Below are 17,670 nucleotides of genomic sequence, written 5' to 3'. Positions count from 1 at the left end.
ATGTCAAGCAAAGAGCCAGCCGTGAGATGAGGAAAACCCTCAAAACAATTCAGAGTGAAGAAGATCCCTGAAGAACATGGATGTGATTGCATGCTGCCCCTGGAAGTTTAGCAGCCAGAATACTCAGGAGTGCCTCTGGACTCCAGGAGCACAGACATCCTTGCTGAGGGAGCAGCAGCCACATGTGCTTTGTCTCGGGCCTGTTGCTGCCATGGGCAGAGCAGGCTGGAGAACACCCAGCTGGGTGGCCTCTGCTGGTGGATATCTCCTGGATGGGAGAAGAACTTCCACGCTCCTAAGAGCAGAGAAACAATTTGGATGAGCAGAAGAGAGACGGGTCAGTTTTACAGAGGATAAAAGGTGGAGTCCTGGGATGAAGCATGGGGCATATTGCCACTGAGGTCCTGGTTGCTCTGAGCCAACTTCAGTGCTACAGGAAGCAGACATCAGTGTCTGATTTTAGGGGAGATTTTCCCTCTGGTGGGTGATCTCTACATGTGTGCTAAGTGGAGGAGGTGGTGTGTGCTGCATAGGGCCACGGCTTCAGGAGTTACAAACCTCAGAAATCAAGCTAGAACTGAGAAAATCTTGATTTTTCTGCTCTCCAGCCCATCAAAAAGGGAAGTAAGCATTCTGAGAAGTAAAATTCATATGTAGGATTTTGCAGGGTGAAAGTTGACCTGTGAGAAACCAGGTAGCTATTATGGGTAAGTTTACCCTTAAGACTGATGCTGTAGCATGCAGGGGAGCAGGCTCAGTTTGTCTTGTGTGGAGCCATCAGGGGATGCTCTCATACAAGCCTTCACTTCAGAGCTCTTCTTTTCAGCTCAGCTGAACTAGGTTCAGTCCCCAATAAGTGGTCAAGGGACAGCTAAGAGGCACTTGTCTGGTGTTTGGATTTCAGGTACTCACTTCAAAAGGAGGAAACATCACTGCACTGACAATCAGTGGCTCTACAAATGCCTCCTTATGCTCAGCTCCTGCAGGACCAGCTCATTGCTGGGTTACAGTATGACAGTATTAATGATTTAAAACTCAAATTTGATCATGTTTTTACCCAAGCTGATTGCTTTCCTGATTCCTTTTCTGCCTCACTGATCTGTACAACTCACGCTGTAGTTTCCAGCATGTTAAGATTTATGTGGAGTCCTTGGTGGCTGCAAGGCACAGTTTAGGCCTTCAGGAGCTCAGCAGTTCTGCCTCAGGACGTGGTTTTGACCAGCGGGGTGAGCACTGCCAGTGCTCATGAGCTCCTTTCACCCATGGAGCACGGTTGCTTTACATGTGTGGCTTCCCTGTATTACATTAATCAAATGGCTGAGAAACTTCAGCTAAGTGACTTGGGCCCTAAAGATGTCTGAGACTTAACTGTCCAAGAGTTAACTGCTTCAGGGAGACCCACTCTGATGTCTGTGAAATGTGAGCAGCCTGTACAGGTGGCAGACATGAGCACGTTCCCCTACAATCCGATCTGGAATCACCACAAGAGCCCTTGTGATTCCCACAGGATCTTGGTCTATCAGTTCTGTGCAGTAGGTCCTTGCTGGAAAGCTGCATTTAGGCATCTGCATCTTACTGTGCTCGTTCAGGTGCCTGAGGAAAATTCCTTGGGAAAACATTATCTTGCACCTTCAAAATCATTGTCAGAGGATGTCAAAGAACAGGAGGAAGACTTGACTCCTTGTAGCCAGGCACCTTGCTTTCATAGGTGTGCTGTGCTGCGTGGTGACACCCCTTAGGCCAGGGACAGAGGTTATGAGACAGAGCCCTTTCCTGTGGGGGCTGCCCTTTGCTTCAGAAATGCTACTTCTGTGTGCAGAGCTGAAGTTTACAGCTGTAAAATCCCCACCAGCATGCATCCATGCTGAGGCAAGTGCAGAGGACCTTAAGCAGCATCCTGAAAGCTGAGTGGAATAATGTCCAATCATTCTATAAACTTCCTTGCAAAATTTGCTCAATCAGAATGAAGGGGCACACTGATGTAGAATGTGAGATTTAACTGAGGATCTCTGAATGGAATTATGAACCCAACTCCATGTTCCTGTATTTGGAAATTTCCATCAAAAAGCATCTTAATTTATCTATGTCTGTGTGCTGTGAAACGTGTTGTCAGCTGGCAGAAATCTGGTTTGACCCAAGGGCTTTAAAAACCTGTTTTTTTGCTTCATGTAGGAGTTTCCAACAGGTAAATGGTTGCATAAAGAGATTTTACACTGGGCATAAATTACATTAATTTTTTAGAAAACCATGCTACTAAGAGACTGTAGAGATTTTTCAGGTATAATGGTCAGTATCTTTTTACAGCATTTGTTTCATTAGCAGTTTTGGAAAAATCCAGTATTGGAGAAATTTGAGAAACTATTTTTGCTGACACTGAAATAGAACTGAAAATGATGTTACTTTTCATGTGACTGAATTCATGCACAAGTATGACTGGAGGGTACAGTCAGAAAATTAATGTATATGTTCAGATCCAAATCAGTGAAAATGAACCATCTCCCATCTTCCTCCTTCAGCTATACATCTTTGAAGGAGTGTTTGAAATGCACTCCAGAACTGGGAAATATAGATTTGAGGAGAAGCTTCTACTGAGGGGACTTCCTAGAGCTGCAAAAAGAATCATATTGAAGATGTTACCTCCAAATGACTGCTTTTAATCTGACCTTTTGAATACTATTAATTAAATTAAAGATTAGCTCATTCACTGGTGTTTTCTTCTAAGATCTGAGTTGCAGGCTCATGCAGCCTGCAGTGAGAATTCTTCCTCATTTCTGTGGCTTTGGAAGGTGACAAGTGAGATGAACTGCACAGTGACCCCTTTATATTCTCCAATGCATACAAATTCCTGGGTTTTGTTCGTTACACTTTGCTGGAGTGTTGACTTGAGTGTTTGTCCCAAAACCTGTGCAGATGCACACAGAGCTGTAGTAAAGCTCATCAGTGTGCTGGTAAAGCCTGAGCTCCTCCTTTGCTGTAAAGCAGCAGCCCTCACAGACTCCATGGGGACACACAGCCTGACATGGGTGACATCTGAGTCCGTAGGTACCTCCTATGTGGCAGTTCCTGTCTCCCTTGCAGCTGTACCCCCAGCAACCACAGAAAGTGTTTCCTGTCTTCCTCAAGTTCCCAGCACGTGTGGGGACAGCTCCCTCAGAGCGACAGGTGGCACCTGGGCACACACTGCTGATGTGGCAGTGGTGCTGGCGAGAGCCTGGCTGACAGCCTGTCTTTGCCTGTTTCCCCAGGTTGTTGCGCTGTCGTCGTGGAGTCTCTTGAGGGATTCGATCTACTACACGCTGTCTGTTGTTGCTCTCATCGTGGTAAGTTTCTGAAGGTTTTCCATCTGTGGGAGCCCGTGTTCTACTGCCACCTCTAAAGGGAGCCTGACATGGCATAGCAGTCGTGTAGCTGAGATCCCAGCTCGAGCATTCTTGGGAATTTCTGCTTGTGGAAAACTGCTTGTGGTCTCCCTGGTTGTGCTGGGAAGCTTGGCCCGAGGGCAGGAGATGGAGGAGTGTCTGGGGAGCCCAGAGGGAAAGCTGGAGCAGAGTGTGGTGGCCCAGTGCAGACGTGGGGAGCAGAGCTAAACCCACGTTCTGAGCCCTGGGCAGCCCTGCAGTGCGTGGGTCAGTGCTCTCCTGGCCTTCATGACTTGCTGAAATTCACGTAATTAACCTGTAAGGGGGCAGCACTTGTGCCCAGAGGAGAGAGATCCTGAGCAGCTACTACAAAACCTTCAGGTTAGTTTTCCTCACATAATAGGGGCAGGTTCAGTGGGTGCTGACAGCAAGTCCTCAAACCAAAACTACATTTTCAGCAGTTCTTAGTGCTGTGCCTATCCCAATTTTCATCAAGCTCAGAAAATGCTCCAAATCTCTCAGAATTGGGCTATTCCATGAAAAAAATTTTGGCACAAGAGTTCAATAAAGACACTGCTATCATTTTAGCATTACCTTTGCAACCAATACCAAACAGTGCCAGGAAATGTAAAAATTGAATTTTCAGGTAGCAGTTGCATGTCTTTTTTTTCCCCCCACCCTAGCCTAGTACCCTAGATTCCCTAAGACAGGAAGAGTGATTCTGGGAGGTTAACTTCCCTATGTCAGCAAGAAGGGGACTTAGAGTCAGAAGAGGGTGGCTTGCAGTCTAGTTTACCTTGGTTATTGTGTTTCAGCAGTGGGTTTTGGTTTGTTTCCTGCTGAACAAGTCTGTGTTTCCAGATATACTCTGTACCTGCAAAGGCCTCTCTCTGCCTTATCCCAAACAGGGGGTCCTTCTCAACCCGTTTGTACTTTTATTCCCTGTACTGCAAGGCCAGCCATTTTGTACCTGGTGAAAAATAACTTTTCTACATGATTACTAGCAATGAGCTGCAAAACAAAAAGCTTTTTGTTTTGTTTTGTTTTGAAAGCTTGACAGTAACCTCATACCAAAAAGTGTTGCTAAACAACAAACAGAGCCACACATACTCATTGTAGTGAATTCCATTGCCCAAGTTTAAAGACATCCAGCAGGCATTCTCTTAGTTCACTCCACAGGAAGCACAGATGTGGGCATCTGCCTGGCATCTGGCCTCCTGGTGCTTGGATTGGACATTTCATTTATTGCATGGAGGCAGACAAGTTGAAAATCGGTTGATTCTGTCATCAGTTTTAAATTCTTTAAGCAGGGCGGGGTTTTTTCATGGCTGGTTCATCCCTGTGGTTGTCAGCTGCATCAGGATGTGGAGAACAATTCTCTACTCTTCTGTGTCCCTGAAATTCCTGTATACTGTTTCTGTGTCATGAGAAACTTGTATGGCTTGGAGAGCAGACATCTTTGTTACTCCTAAGACTTCTATACTTTATTTCTGTACAAGCTGTTCTTTGTAATTACAGAACTGAGAGTCCTTTTCTGTTGGGAGTGTACCCCATAATACCAGGACACGGTTATTTTTTCCCTAAGCTGTGAGTTAGCTTCTCTCCAGCTGTATGCCCACTCTTCTCCTCATCTTTTCATTGGAGGAGTTCAAGACCCTCCAGGCAGCCAGGGTAGCAGAGTGGTGACACTCCAGGCATCAGTGCAGGCTTGAAGGCATTGCCAGAATTTTTATTTCCGTGTTACAGCACCACCTGGCTAATTTGGCTTGGGAGAGGTGGAGCACATCCCAAGTCTTTCAGTGTTACTCCGTAACAATCATTGCAAATGACCTAGGGAAAAGCAGAGAAAGATGGGAGGGAGGGACAACATTTTAAGTCTTTAAAGGTTTCGCTTCTTGCTAGCTGATGTATCAGCCCTTTTGTATACAATATTGCCCCCCAGTTGATAGTGCACAAGAATTTTTCCTTTCAGAGTCAAACTCTGCGTCAGTTTAAGAAGTTTCCCCTTGCCTTCACTCACCTAAGGAACCTCTGGCTTTCCAGTGTCTCTAATTTCTCCTTTCCTTTTAAGACAGAATCAAATGGAGGTGGCAGGACCTCAGTTGTTCCTCAAATTCTGACTCTCTAGTGCCCCATGGCTCAGGTGGGAGATGAGCTACGGGCTCTATGCAGAGCACAGCATAACCTGCCTGTGGTTCCTCCTCCATCAGATTTGTGTGCTCCTTTTAGAAGATGCTTCAGTGCTTTGTGTGCAGGGATAATTTTTCCATATGAGGGCATTGAGACTTTTCTGCAGCTCGAATAGAGTCATCAATCTTGAAAAATTATATTGTTTGTAGAAGTTTGTTCTCATGGCATTTAAACAATGGCCTGTGGTGCTGTGTTAAAAGTTGCACTCCACTGGCATCTTTACTAATCATAAATACACCTGAGGGGAAATAAATATATTCCTTCCATTGCTGAGATACAGCAATTTAAAAAAACCTGATACTGTGCTGGGTAAAGCAATATGACTTTGTCTCTATTTGCACTAGAAAAGGAAGTACAATGCTGTTGTAAGAAATAGAGCAGTATAGACTCACCTGTTTGCTACTCCAGGCCATTTGATGAGAGAGTGAACTCTGAACCACAGAGGTCAGAAGTGGATGTAAACCACATTTACTGTACTTAATTCATCTTGATTTAGATTTTTTTAAACTTTATAATAATATTACAATGCTACCTTGTCCTCTAGTAGAGTTTAACAAAACTTCTTAATCTGTTGAAAGGAAAAAGATGCCTGTGTATCTTAACTTGAAGGGACATGGTCAGAGTCATTAGAGTCAAAATTGAGATGGGTGCTATTTTTAGTCACAGAAGTCAGTGCACACGCTTTCACATCCCATCACACCAAACAGTGTAACCTAAAACAGGCCTTGTCAGATTAGATCATGGTGACTGGGAACTGTAATTTACAACGTTTTGTGGTCATGTTTTCTTCCAGTAACCAGCGTAGCTCTTGCCTCGTGCCGGCTGTCACACAGGAGTTGCTATTTACGGCTGTATGGCCAAGGGGAGGTGTTCACTGTGCTTTCAGGGCCTCGATCCTTTTCCCTCCTGTTTCCGTTCCTTTTCCCTCCTGTTTCCCTGGGGCACAGCTGTGGATCTGTAATCCCTGGTGCAGGCACACGTTTCCCTGCTGGTGCTTTGGAAGGGCTGAATAGACCACAGCCTGTCATTGTGGCCACGAGGGCTCCATGCAATTCCAGCTCCAGCCTCCTATGGAGGCACTGGCACCGTGGGCCCCCTCTGCAGCCATCCCACTGCGGTGGGAGGAGAACTGGAGCCACGGGGAGTAGCAGGGCTAGTGGAGCACGGCAAGGGGAAGGGCTTGGTCATGGAGCATGGAAGCTACTGCCCATGTGAGCCTTCAGCCACTGCCAGTGTGAGCCTTCAGCCATTGCCAGTGTGAGCCTTCAGCTGCTGCCCATGTAGGCCCTTCCCTCACCCCTTGCCATGGTGCTGCCGCTTCCTTCACAACCCTCACCATGGTGCTGGTTTTCCCTTGATGCCCCTCAATGAGGCGCTGGTCCTTCTCTCATGCCCCTTCACCATGGTGCTGGTCCTTCCCTCACACCCCTCACCATGCTGCTGGTCCTTCCCTCACAGCCCTCACCATGGCGCTTGTCCTTCCCTCACGCACCTTCCCTCACACCCCTCAGCATGGCACTTGTCTTTCCCTCACACCCCTTCCCTCACACCCCTCAGCATGGCTGGTCCTTCCCTCATGGAGGAGTATATCCCTTGCCCGGGGAGGCTGCACAGCCCTGTTGGGGAAGCCACGGTGCCTGTCCATCAGCAGGTGTGTCAAAGGGGCTGTCAGTCAGCTGGGGTGGCGGTCACCACACCCTGGGCCCAGCAGGACATGGCAGCAGCTTGCTGTGGATCCACATCCACAGAGCTTGCTGTGGATCTGCTGGCGAGTCACTCAGGGTCCAGCCGGGAGCAGCAGGGAGGAGGCCATGTCGGTGAGACAGCCAGGCGGGTCGGAGTGGTGCAGCCCTGTCTTTGGCTCACCGCTGCTTTCCCACCAACTGCTGTACAAGGATCCAGTGGCATTTAGGAAAGGATTGCCTGCTAGCCTTGACTAGGTGAGAGAAACTAAGGGTTAAGAAGTTCAAAGGCTGGGCAAGAGGGCAGTGCCAAATACACCCGAACTTGATGCCATTGCCATGAGCCCTGGCTTGTTTTACTCCGTCCCCCGCCTCAGGTGATGTGCTGTTTTCAACTGTGGTTTTGTGTATAACATGCTATTTTTAAATCTTTTCTCCACAGTTTATTTATGATGAAAGAGTTTCCTGGTAAGTGAATCCCTTTTCTTTTCATTTTTTCTGGTTATACCACAAAAGCTGCCATAATTAGTGTTTATGAGAAGGAGAAAGCTAAAAAGTTCTGCTGGGCAGCTATTTGCTGCTGTGTGAGAAACATCAGCACAAGATGGGCTAGAGTAAGTAATTTTTTGAGCTAGAGAAGAAAGCCCAGGAGAATCAGACTGTTCCTGATACAGTGGCAGCAGTCAGTGCCCTGCAGCAGTCTGGGGATGACAGTGTGCTCAGCAGAGCTGTGGGTGTGCAAGAAGGAGCCACCTAAGCAGTCATAAATAAGTGTATAGTTGGATTTTTCATAATTTAGTGAATGCCCAGTTAAAAGAAATTTAAAAAAAAATCCCTGTTAATGTGTTAAAGAGCAGTGCAGCAGATATAGTAGTCTAGGAGGGCTGGGCTGCTGATACTTATCAGTTGCTTTGGTCTCATGGTTTTGTTTCTGGCACATCCCAGAGGTGATGTGGTGACATCTGGAGGTGACAGTGGAGGTGACAGCGTTGGCTTTGGTGTCACTCCCAGCTGGTGTCATTTGGATTACAAGCACTAGGGAGCGTCAGGCTGCTTGGGCTGGTGTTTTCCCTCACTGGCTCTTTCCCATTTCAGAGGCAGGTTTCAAACACCCATTCTTGGCTGTGGCCTGGTTTCTTGTGTTGATTTTTTGTGTGGTTTTTTTTTTTTAACTAAAATTCACTTGAAGGCCAGTTGTATTTAACTGTGGTCTGAATAAAAACCAAAACACAACACAGAAGCTGAGTGTTGAATCTTAAGAAGCAGGGAATGAGGCATTGATATAGTTAGTGTAATATCTCAAGATCCTTGTGGAGCAAATGTTCCATGAGTTTAGCATACAGTAGTTTGATAATGGATGATTTCCACGAGGACTAGCAGTGTGCCATGGGGAATTAATCAGAATACAGCATTTCGGATAGTAAAAAAGATCACCTAGGAACAAGCTCTGAAAGTCATATTGTAATTTGTTTTCATACAAATTTAATTATTCCATTAGTTTGATGCAGAAACAAGAGAGGGGAAAAACCTGTCAGTATCTAATCAGCAGTTTGAACTGCTGCCTGCTGCATTCTCAGCACTCATGCAGCAGCAGTAGTGGCAGAGCAGCTGCCCCTTGCTGAGGTTGTCTCAGCACAATTGGCTTTTCAAAACCCAGCATCCTGTTCTACACTCCTGCAGGCAGCGCAGGATGGCTGCTCCTCTCCCTTGGCTGCATCCTATGGTTGTTGTCCCTATGGAAGTGTTGGTGGTCCTTAGATGTGAGATTTGCTCACTGAACCCCTGGGTTTTGTCACTTGTTCTTAGCTGACTGGTCAGTTTGGCCAAGTAAAATCACAGAAGTCAAGAAAACAAAGAAGGATGGGTGAGCCATTTCTTTGTGCATCCCTTTCTAATAGAGAAATGTTAAGGCAGCCCAGGAGGGTCAAGGCTTTCTGCACTCTTGTGGCGTGTCAGAAACACGGGGGAGTGACTGAACTGATGCAGTGCCCTGCTCTGATGTGTTTATGTGTTGCTCTTGTTTCCAGGTGGGAGTCCTTAGTCTTAGTGCTGATGTATGTCATCTACATCTTCATAATGAAGTAAGTCAAATGTGCCCTCAGCTTATCTAAATTCTAAGGCTCCCTGCTCCCCTTGCCTCACCTAGCCCTTACTACAAGAAGAAGAAACAGCTTCCAGTTCTGCCAGAGGAGGTTTAGCTTGGCTGTTAGGGAAAATTTCTTCACCAAAAGGGTTGTCAGGTGCAGGAACAGGCTGCCCAGGCCAGTGGTGGAATCACTATCCCTGAAGGGGTTTAAAAGATGTGCAAATATGGTGCTTAGGGACATGACTTAGCAGTGGGCTTGGCAGTGCTGAATTAACATTGGACCTGATGATTGTGGAGGCTTTTTCCAACCTAAACTATCCTGTGAATCTGTGCTTTGCGGATCTCGTCCAGTGAACTGACCAAGACTAACAGCAAACGTGGCAGAGCAGAGACCTGGATCCATCCTCCGGTCCCACCAAAACAGTCTCTTCTGACTTCATCTAGCATCTCTACTCAGAAAGAAGCAGGAGTGAGATTCCATCCACTTTTCATGGGTGTGAAGCTCTGTGGCAGTTCTTGCCTGGAGATCCGTGATAAAACTACAGTACAGTTGGCAGGGATTTTCTGAGCATCTGGCCTGTGTGACTTCTTCCACACAAGCTCTTGCTAGTAAAACTGGTCTGTTCTGCTGTTCTGTTCACCTCCTCCTGTCTTGTTTTCAAAAGCCAGTGCAAAGGAAACCCAGATTCAAACTGGAACATTCAACAAAACCTTCCAGCTGCCAAACACACCAGTGGTCTTGTCTCCACAAGTAAGACTAGAGATTTGTTTTGAAATGATGAGCAGAGTAATATTGTGAGAGCAATTCTCAGTGAGAACAGCAAAACACTCAGACTGGCTAAAGGGAACACAAGTCAGAATTCATCTATTAATTAGAAATTTTGACATGGAGGGTAGCTTTTTACTCTTGGAACAATTAACTGACCAGCAAGACAGTTGTAATGTGTGCAGTTTTGTTTTGGTTTTGTGTTTTTTTTCCTAAAAAAAAACGTTGTAATGTGAATAGGCTTTTCAGACCTGTTTGGATATAGCTTGAAAAGTTGTCAGCCTAGTTAGGGACCTCTGCCAGGTGTTTATAGGGTTTACCCTTGCCTCTGAATGTCATGGGGAGAGCCTTGGCTTATATTTGTGTCAGTTCCCAGATGCTCCGAGAAGCAAGGATTATTCCCCACCCCTGCCAAAGTTGGGATGAATTTAGCATAAGGTGTTGTGTTTCTGGGTTGAGTCCTCCCAGTAAAATAATGCTGATACTCAGGTGTGATTGTGTGATAAAAAAATATACTTGGATAATGATAGGCAAAGGTTATTCATGATACAGAATATTCATCACACCTAACACATAAACATGCATGTCATTCAAGATCCATGGCTTCTATCTTTCATAGCCTTCTGGGTATAGAGAAACTGTGTGATGTACAATTTAGCCGGAACTCTGGGATCCTCCTTAAAACCAGAGGAGCTTACTTCCCTCCCTTAGCTGTATTGCACAGAATACAAGGCTAGGAAAAGAAGACTGTCAAGAATTAAAGGTACATCCTTAGTTTGTTTTGTTTGTGCAGGTACAACTCAACCATACATCACTTCTTTGAGAGGAAGACAAAAAACTCTGCAAATATGGTGAATGGTTTAGCAAGTAACACAGAGATGGATGACAACAGCAACTGTGATGCCACAGTGGTGTTACTAAAGAAAGGTAACTGTTCCAGTAAGTCACCCTGTTGCTTGCATCATTCTGGGTGTTCTCTCCCTGCTCACACAGTGGGAGCTGCTTCTCTCTTGTAAGCCACGAAGCAGTAGAGGGCAGGTCGTCCTTCTGGAGCCCCTCTCCCAGATGGGGATCATGGTGTGGTGATCCCAGCCACCACAGCCTATGCCACTGGAGGTGGCTGAGGCCTCTTGTGGCTGGTTCTTGCTGCTGGACAAGTTGCTTGGCTGCAAGGTCTCCTTCAAGCCCAGGGGCTGCTTATCTGGCCTGTTACAGCCATTTTAATTCCTCCTGTGGGCGCTGTTACTCTGCACTGAAGTTGCTCATTTACAGCATGTCCAGTTAAATTTAAGTCCACTCCAAAGGGACATGACCTGAGCAGGAAAAAAAGGCCCTACTTAGACCAATGTACACTTACCCCAGTGAAGGAAGGGTGGGGACTCTGTGTGGGTCTGGGTCCTGTGCTCTTACTGCACCTGCTGGCTTTACCATGCCCAACTTTTCCATGTAAGTGGTCTTTAAGGGTATTTCACTTTGGCTGAAATCTGTTCCAGTTTGACTTTAGTCATGATCATGTATAAAAATGGCTGTATTTCTTCAGCTTAAAAAAATTCCCCCATCCCATAGCTCAGCAGCAGTTGTTCAATGTCTGCATTTGCAGGGATGTTCTAAACTCTATTCACAGTGGATTTATTTTGGCTTTAAAACAGTCAACAAGCATATGCTTGGGGTGTATATGTACCTGTTCTCAGGAATAATGCCTCCCATTTTCCTGAGGCACTGACTTAGCCTTAGAAGAAGCTTCGTCCTGACAAAATCAGTCCTGGTCTCTGACCACAGATGGGCTGCCTCTTTTGTTTATCTAGTCTATCAAAAAACCCCAACCAACCACAAATAGGTCTCTTTTCCTGCAAATGGGGCTTGAGAGGCATAGTCTGTATACAGTGAGCAGTTAAGCGTGAAATGTAGTGGGGTTTATTTGCATCTGCAAATGAGTCTGACAGCTCTCAGTTACAGGCCTGCTGCAGAGGGAAGGTTGTCAGCAGTGCTGTGCAGTCTCATTTGGGGAAGCTGTTTTTTTGGGGACAGCTCTCTGTTGCCTGGAGCTCTCCACAGCAGAATTATGCTGGCAGTTCTGTACCAGGAGAGCTGGATTGGGAAAACTCAGTGAGCACAAGCTCAGGCCTTGCACATCCAACTTTTCCCAGTGGGTTTTGGTTTAAACGTTCCTACAGTGGGTTTTTTGCTTACTCTGCTGATAACTTTTTGATTTGGACACTTGTGGTTACTCAGTCTGGCCAAGGAAGGAAGATGAAAGTGTTGCTTCATCTTCTTGCAGATTGTTCCTGTATTTCCTGGGGACTGGGCCATGGGAGGCCTGGAGAGGCAAGTGGTGCTGCTTTGTGTCCCAGCTGGGGATACAGGGCCACCAACAGCACCTGTTGCAATGAAGTGCCTGGGGGTTTCAGACACTGTTTGTCTTCTGAGGCCTTTTCTGAAACCTTTTCTGAACAGAGGACCAAAAAGTCAGAAAGGTTTCTGTGTTTGTCAGTTTTTCCAGGTGCCATTCAACAAGTGCCAGTGTGGAAAAACTCACGAGGAAAAGCTGTGTGGTTGGTTTTTGTAGTTGGTTTGCATTTTTATTTTTTTTTAATATGGAGGAGCTCACATATCTACCCTATTCCATGGAAGCCTCAGTAGGCAAAAAAAGTAACATAAAGGCCGAGGAGATAGTCTAAGACTAACAGTGATGGTTAAAAATGGTAATGCTACAAAACATTTGTCACTGTTTAACACTGGTTTTAATAAACCTTTACAGAAGTGTGTTGGATGAAGCCTCAGGTTTCCCTGCTGCCAAGTCCCAGTTGTGGAACAGAATTCACAGCCCAAGGTGTCATCCAGGTGAAAGAAGGATGAACCCCAGAGGCAGTGGGCATTGGCACTGTGCTCCAGGCAGAGCACGATCCAGGGACTGGCCTCTGTCTCCCTCTCCCTTTGCTCCCACACTGTGGATCACTGGCACATGCAGTTGCTGCTGGATTTGGTGGCAGTTCCCAGCCATGAGCTGCAAGCCCAGGGTGCAGGAACGTTCTTTTCATTTGTGTTGGTACCTTGCAGGAACACAGCAGTGAATGAGGAGAATATCCTCACAGAGGTTGCAGCTGGAAGTAACTGCCTTGGTGGGATAGCTGCTGTTGAAGCAGTGGTGTGCCTAACACAGGCCTGTGATGAACTGTGCAGAGCAGATTTAGTTCTCTGAAAGGAGCATGAGTGGTCATACTATGTTAACAATTTATTTAAAACCAGGCATATAAGGTGTGTAGAAGGCAGAAATTAAGGACAGGTGAGGCCTATTTTGAATGGTGTAGCTGAAGGAATGGTTCTTACAGAGAACTTCTGGAGCCCACGGGTTCATTCTTCTTAGAGCCACGTAGAGCAGAGGGAGAGACTGCTGGAAAAAGGCCTCAATTTGTTTTTGTTCCTTGGCTGCAGGAAATTTCCACCGTAAAGCCTCAGTGATCATGGTTGATGAGCTGCTCTCTGCCTACCCACACCAGCTTTCATTTTCCGAGGCTGGGCTCCGGATCATGATAACCAGCCATTTCCCTCCCAAAACACGTCTCTCCATGGCCAGCCGCATGTTAATCAATGAGGTGTGTCTTTTATCTCCCCCACCTGCCCCTCTCCTCCCGAATTTGCATTTTCCTGTAGCAGTGTTTAGCATGAAATGCAACTCTGGTGTTTCTTCTGGATCCCTGATAGCGCTCTCCCAGATTTTATCCTTCTGGCACTGACTTCACTGGACATCCCTTTCTCTCTGTGCCCATGGAGATTTTAGCAGAGGTTGTTATGCAGTTGTGTTCCATGTAGCTGTTGCTCACAGGAGGTGCCTTCTGCATAGATCTGTTTCATAATATGGTATTACCCCGAGACTGCACTTAGTGTGTCACTGGTCTTGGAGTACTCCTGGAGTCAATTCCACAGCCACTGGACACTCTCTTGTAAAAGTTGTACATGTGAGATTTTTCTAGTGGTCTGCAAGCAAGCATCATGTTGTACCTGTTGAAAATCATTTTTTTTTGCTTTTAAAGATACATTTTTAAATAATTCTACACACCTCTCTTTCTCTGTTCCTCCCTTTTGCTTAAAAAAACCCCTCAGATTTAAAAAAGTCTTACTTTTCAGCAAGGCTGCCTTTATTTACAGAGACAGAGGCTGATCAACAGCAGGACTTACACCAACGGCGAGTCAGAAGTAGCAATCAAAATACCCATCAAGCACGTGGTGGAGAACGGAACAGGCCCCAGCAACTCTGCTGAGCGTGGCGTGAACGGCACGCGGCGCGACGACGACGTGGCCGAGGCCAGGAACGAGAACGAGAACGAGGACAACGAGAACAACGAGAACGACGAGGAAGAAGATGACGATGACGACGACGACGATGACCATGAAGGGCCCTACACGCCTTTTGACCTCCCCAGTAAGAAGCTCCTGCGTTTGTGTGGTGTTTGTTTGGGTGTGCTGGAAAGCATTGCAGACGGATGTAGAGGTAGAAGTGTCTCTGAGAGCTTCCGTCAGCTTTCACTTGGCGGTGAGGCTTGTAGCCACATGTAAAAGAAATAGGGAACTGGGAAGCAGCAGGAATCTCTCAGGATGCAGACTCCTGGGGTTGGGCACACCTCTGCTGCAGCTCCTGTGTTGGCCCTGTGCTGCTGTTGCAGTAACAGGGGAGATGCAGCAATCTCCACAGGGTGGGTTCTGCCCCCAAAACATGGCTCACCCCCTGGAGAGAAGGATCTTTGCTCTCTGTGGAGGAAGCTGAGGGTAGCTGGGCTGCTGGCAAGGAGCCTGAGTGAAGGTCAGAGTGAGGACCCACGTGTGCCTCAGGCTGCTGAGCACTGCCCCTGCAGGATGGAGATCTCCTTTTAGCCTAGTGCTTCTTACCACATGAGGGCTCTGGTCCTGGGATGATCATAATATATCCCTGTCCTGCCTTTGAGTCACAGTTGCCATAGCTGGCAAGATTTGCTGTGTTGCAGATGAGCTGGAATACTGTAGGGAGTGGTCCTGCCCTTTGCAGTCCAGATACAATTTTGGGAACTCCTGTTCAGGTCTCACTCAAATAGCATTTCTGTAGTTTGAGTGAGGAAAAGGCCTCAGCCTTAAAGAGAGTAGTTTAGAAGTCCTATGGACTTTCATAGTTTGTGAAAGGCTGGCACGGGCCTCTGGAGATCTTTGGTTCCACCCTCTACTCAGAGCAGGTCCTCCTCCAAGCCTGTGTCCAGTTGAGTTTTATTATCTATAAGGATGGACATCCCACAGACTTTTGAGTAGCTGTTCCAATGTTTGACCACCACCCCCCCGTCCACTCTAGTAGGAAAAAAAAGAGAAAATGCACAATTTAATGTACTATCTGTTCTGAATTTCTCCTATTGGAAGTTGAGTCCATTGGCTTTTGTAATTCCCTTGTGCAAGGAATTTTGTAATTCCCTTGTGAAGGGCCTGCCTCCATATTTTCTGTACCTTCCCATTAGGTGATTGAAGGTGAATCAGATCTCTTTCTTGGACTTGCATTTTACGTGGTTTTGTAAGAACTTTACTAAGGAGGAGGGGGAGCACATGTGGTCTAACCCGTTACTTAAACTCTCAGGGAGGCCCTTCATACTCCTGTGCCTGTCTCTGCCCTCCTATCTGCCATCACATCATTATCTTTTGAACAAGGAATATGTTGGCATAACAGGCTGAGGTGTCCCTGGCATCTTGTTTGCACATGCAGACAAAATAATAGCATTCTGAAATACAGCAGACATGACTTGTGATTGTTTCCCTTTGTTTTGTTGTTTGGCAGCTGGCAAGATAGAAATGTTGAAGTGGGTCTTCACATGGCCCTTGAGTTTTGTCCTGTACTTCACAGTGCCCAACTGTAACAAACCCCACTTGGAAAAATGGTTCATGGTCACCTTTGCTTCTTCTACCCTGTGGATTGCAGCTTTTTCTTACATGATGGTGTGGATGGTACGTACCAGCTAACCCAGAAACCACTGCCTGGGAGAAGCAGCAGGAGGGGGTTTGACAGTCTAGAGAAATGCATAGGAAGTTCTACACACCTGAATTTTCAGGTGAGAAACCTTAGGTTTGCTTCTATTTCTTTTGGACCTGTCTAAACTCAGAGAAGAAAATTAGGGGCCAGTAGCCATGGCCTTTGAGCTTGATTTAGGTTTGGCATTTCATCCAGATTCTTTACCTTGGGCAACAATTACACCTGCAGCAGTGGAACATCTCCTAGTCCTGCAGGGTAGTGTGAGGGGTGCTGAGTGACAATCTGGTCACAACAACTTTTCATTCTCTTTCAGCAAGCAAGCTCAACAGACACGGAGTTGTGAATGACAACACTTTGAACTTAGCATGAGCAATAGCATTCAGTCAAATTCCTGCGGAACTAGAACCATGGGGTGGTTTTGTGTCTGCTTAGCTAGTATTTGTATATAACAATGTTTACAAAATTCATCCAAGATCGCCAGACAGTTACCCAGGGTAATGAGCACCATATAGTCTCTTTTCCAGATTAGTATAGGAAAACCATGGATGAAATGTATGAAGCTAACCTGAGAGGGTACTACAGCAGGTGAGTGCTATTGCCAGTTGATGAATATACCAAAAAAAGCTTGTCACTGCCTCTATTAAAGGAAATATGAGTTTGAACTGAGAGATACCCTCTGTCTCACAACATTTTGCAGATTTGGGGCAAATTTGCCTTGGGTCTTAATTCTTGTACACAGCTTGACAGTTTATTTCATACTCTCCTTAGGTGACAATCATTGGGTACACACTGGGAATTCCAGACGTGATCATGGGCATCACTTTCTTGGCAGCAGGAACCAGTGTGCCAGACTGCATGGCCAGCCTTATCGTGGCCAGGCAAGGTGGGTCACTGCAGGGATGGCATCCTGCTGTGGAACTGTGTCCTGACATTCTCCTCCTCTTCAGGTAGCACAGATGTTTCCTCAGCAGGAGAATATACAGAGCTCTTTCCACAAGCCTGGAATTTAAAACAAGAACAAAGAAGGAAATAAATTGTGTTGCTATTGCAAAGCAGTTAACAGGTTCTCAACAGAAATGTGGAGCAAGTTCTGGCCGTATTGTCAACTTCAAGCCTTCCTCAATAATCACAGTAATTTTCTTAATTTGAATATCAGTGGTATAGAACTATTCAATGGCATAAGAATTTTTCAGGTCACTTTTCAGCTTTTCTTCACAGTCATAAGGACTGGAAGATACTGCTGTTTTTAAGGAAAGCAGCTCCCCCGTATTTGTGGCCCAAGCAAGAGATGTGTAAAGAGGAAAAGCAAGTAGCCAGTACTGCTTTGGGGAGCAAAACCAGTGGCTTGTCACTGAAATAAGCAGCTGCTGAAGAGATGACTCAAAGACCTTTTGCAATTAATCCAGTACAGAAGCTCATGTGTCATGGTCACAGTGAAGGGTCAAAAGTCCCCCTGAGCATGGCACCAGAGAGCTGGCAGGTCACAGCCAGCACAGTGGGTCCCCTCAGCAGCAGAGGATTAGAGGAGGGAAATTCTCAGATGATACTGGAAGGTGGATTAAGCCCCTTTAAACCTGCTGGCCTTGTATGATGGGGGCAAAGGGAAG

The 17,670-nt window shown here is 46.3% G+C and overlaps 1 protein-coding gene across 2 annotated transcripts in view; it reads left to right on the top strand.

The window, feature by feature from the left end:
* The window catches only part of SLC24A3 (solute carrier family 24 member 3), a 96,184-nt gene that overhangs the window by 58,394 nt on the left and 20,120 nt on the right, over positions 1-17,670 (top strand). Inside the window, exons 6-13 of one of the 2 annotated variants that reach the window (XM_039717179.1) lie at positions 3,246-3,320; positions 7,674-7,699; positions 9,259-9,312; positions 10,877-11,022; positions 13,516-13,676; positions 14,230-14,503; positions 15,872-16,038; positions 16,832-16,946. In XM_039717179.1, coding sequence (XP_039573113.1) covers positions 3,246-3,320; positions 7,674-7,699; positions 9,259-9,312; positions 10,877-11,022; positions 13,516-13,676; positions 14,230-14,503; positions 15,872-16,038; positions 16,832-16,946 — 1,018 coding nt within the window. The remainder of the gene's footprint in view (positions 1-3,245; positions 3,321-7,673; positions 7,700-9,258; positions 9,313-10,876; positions 11,023-13,515; positions 13,677-14,229; positions 14,504-15,871; positions 16,039-16,831; positions 16,947-17,670) is intronic. The other variant, XM_039717180.1, reaches the window with a different exon arrangement.

The sequence above is a fragment of the Passer montanus genome, unplaced genomic scaffold (genome assembly GCF_014805655.1).
Source record: "Passer montanus isolate IOZ18808 unplaced genomic scaffold, ASM1480565v1 scaffold37, whole genome shotgun sequence".
In the NCBI taxonomy this organism is placed as follows: domain Eukaryota; kingdom Metazoa; phylum Chordata; class Aves; order Passeriformes; family Passeridae; genus Passer; species Passer montanus.
This window is presented reverse-complemented; position numbering and strand designations above follow the sequence as displayed.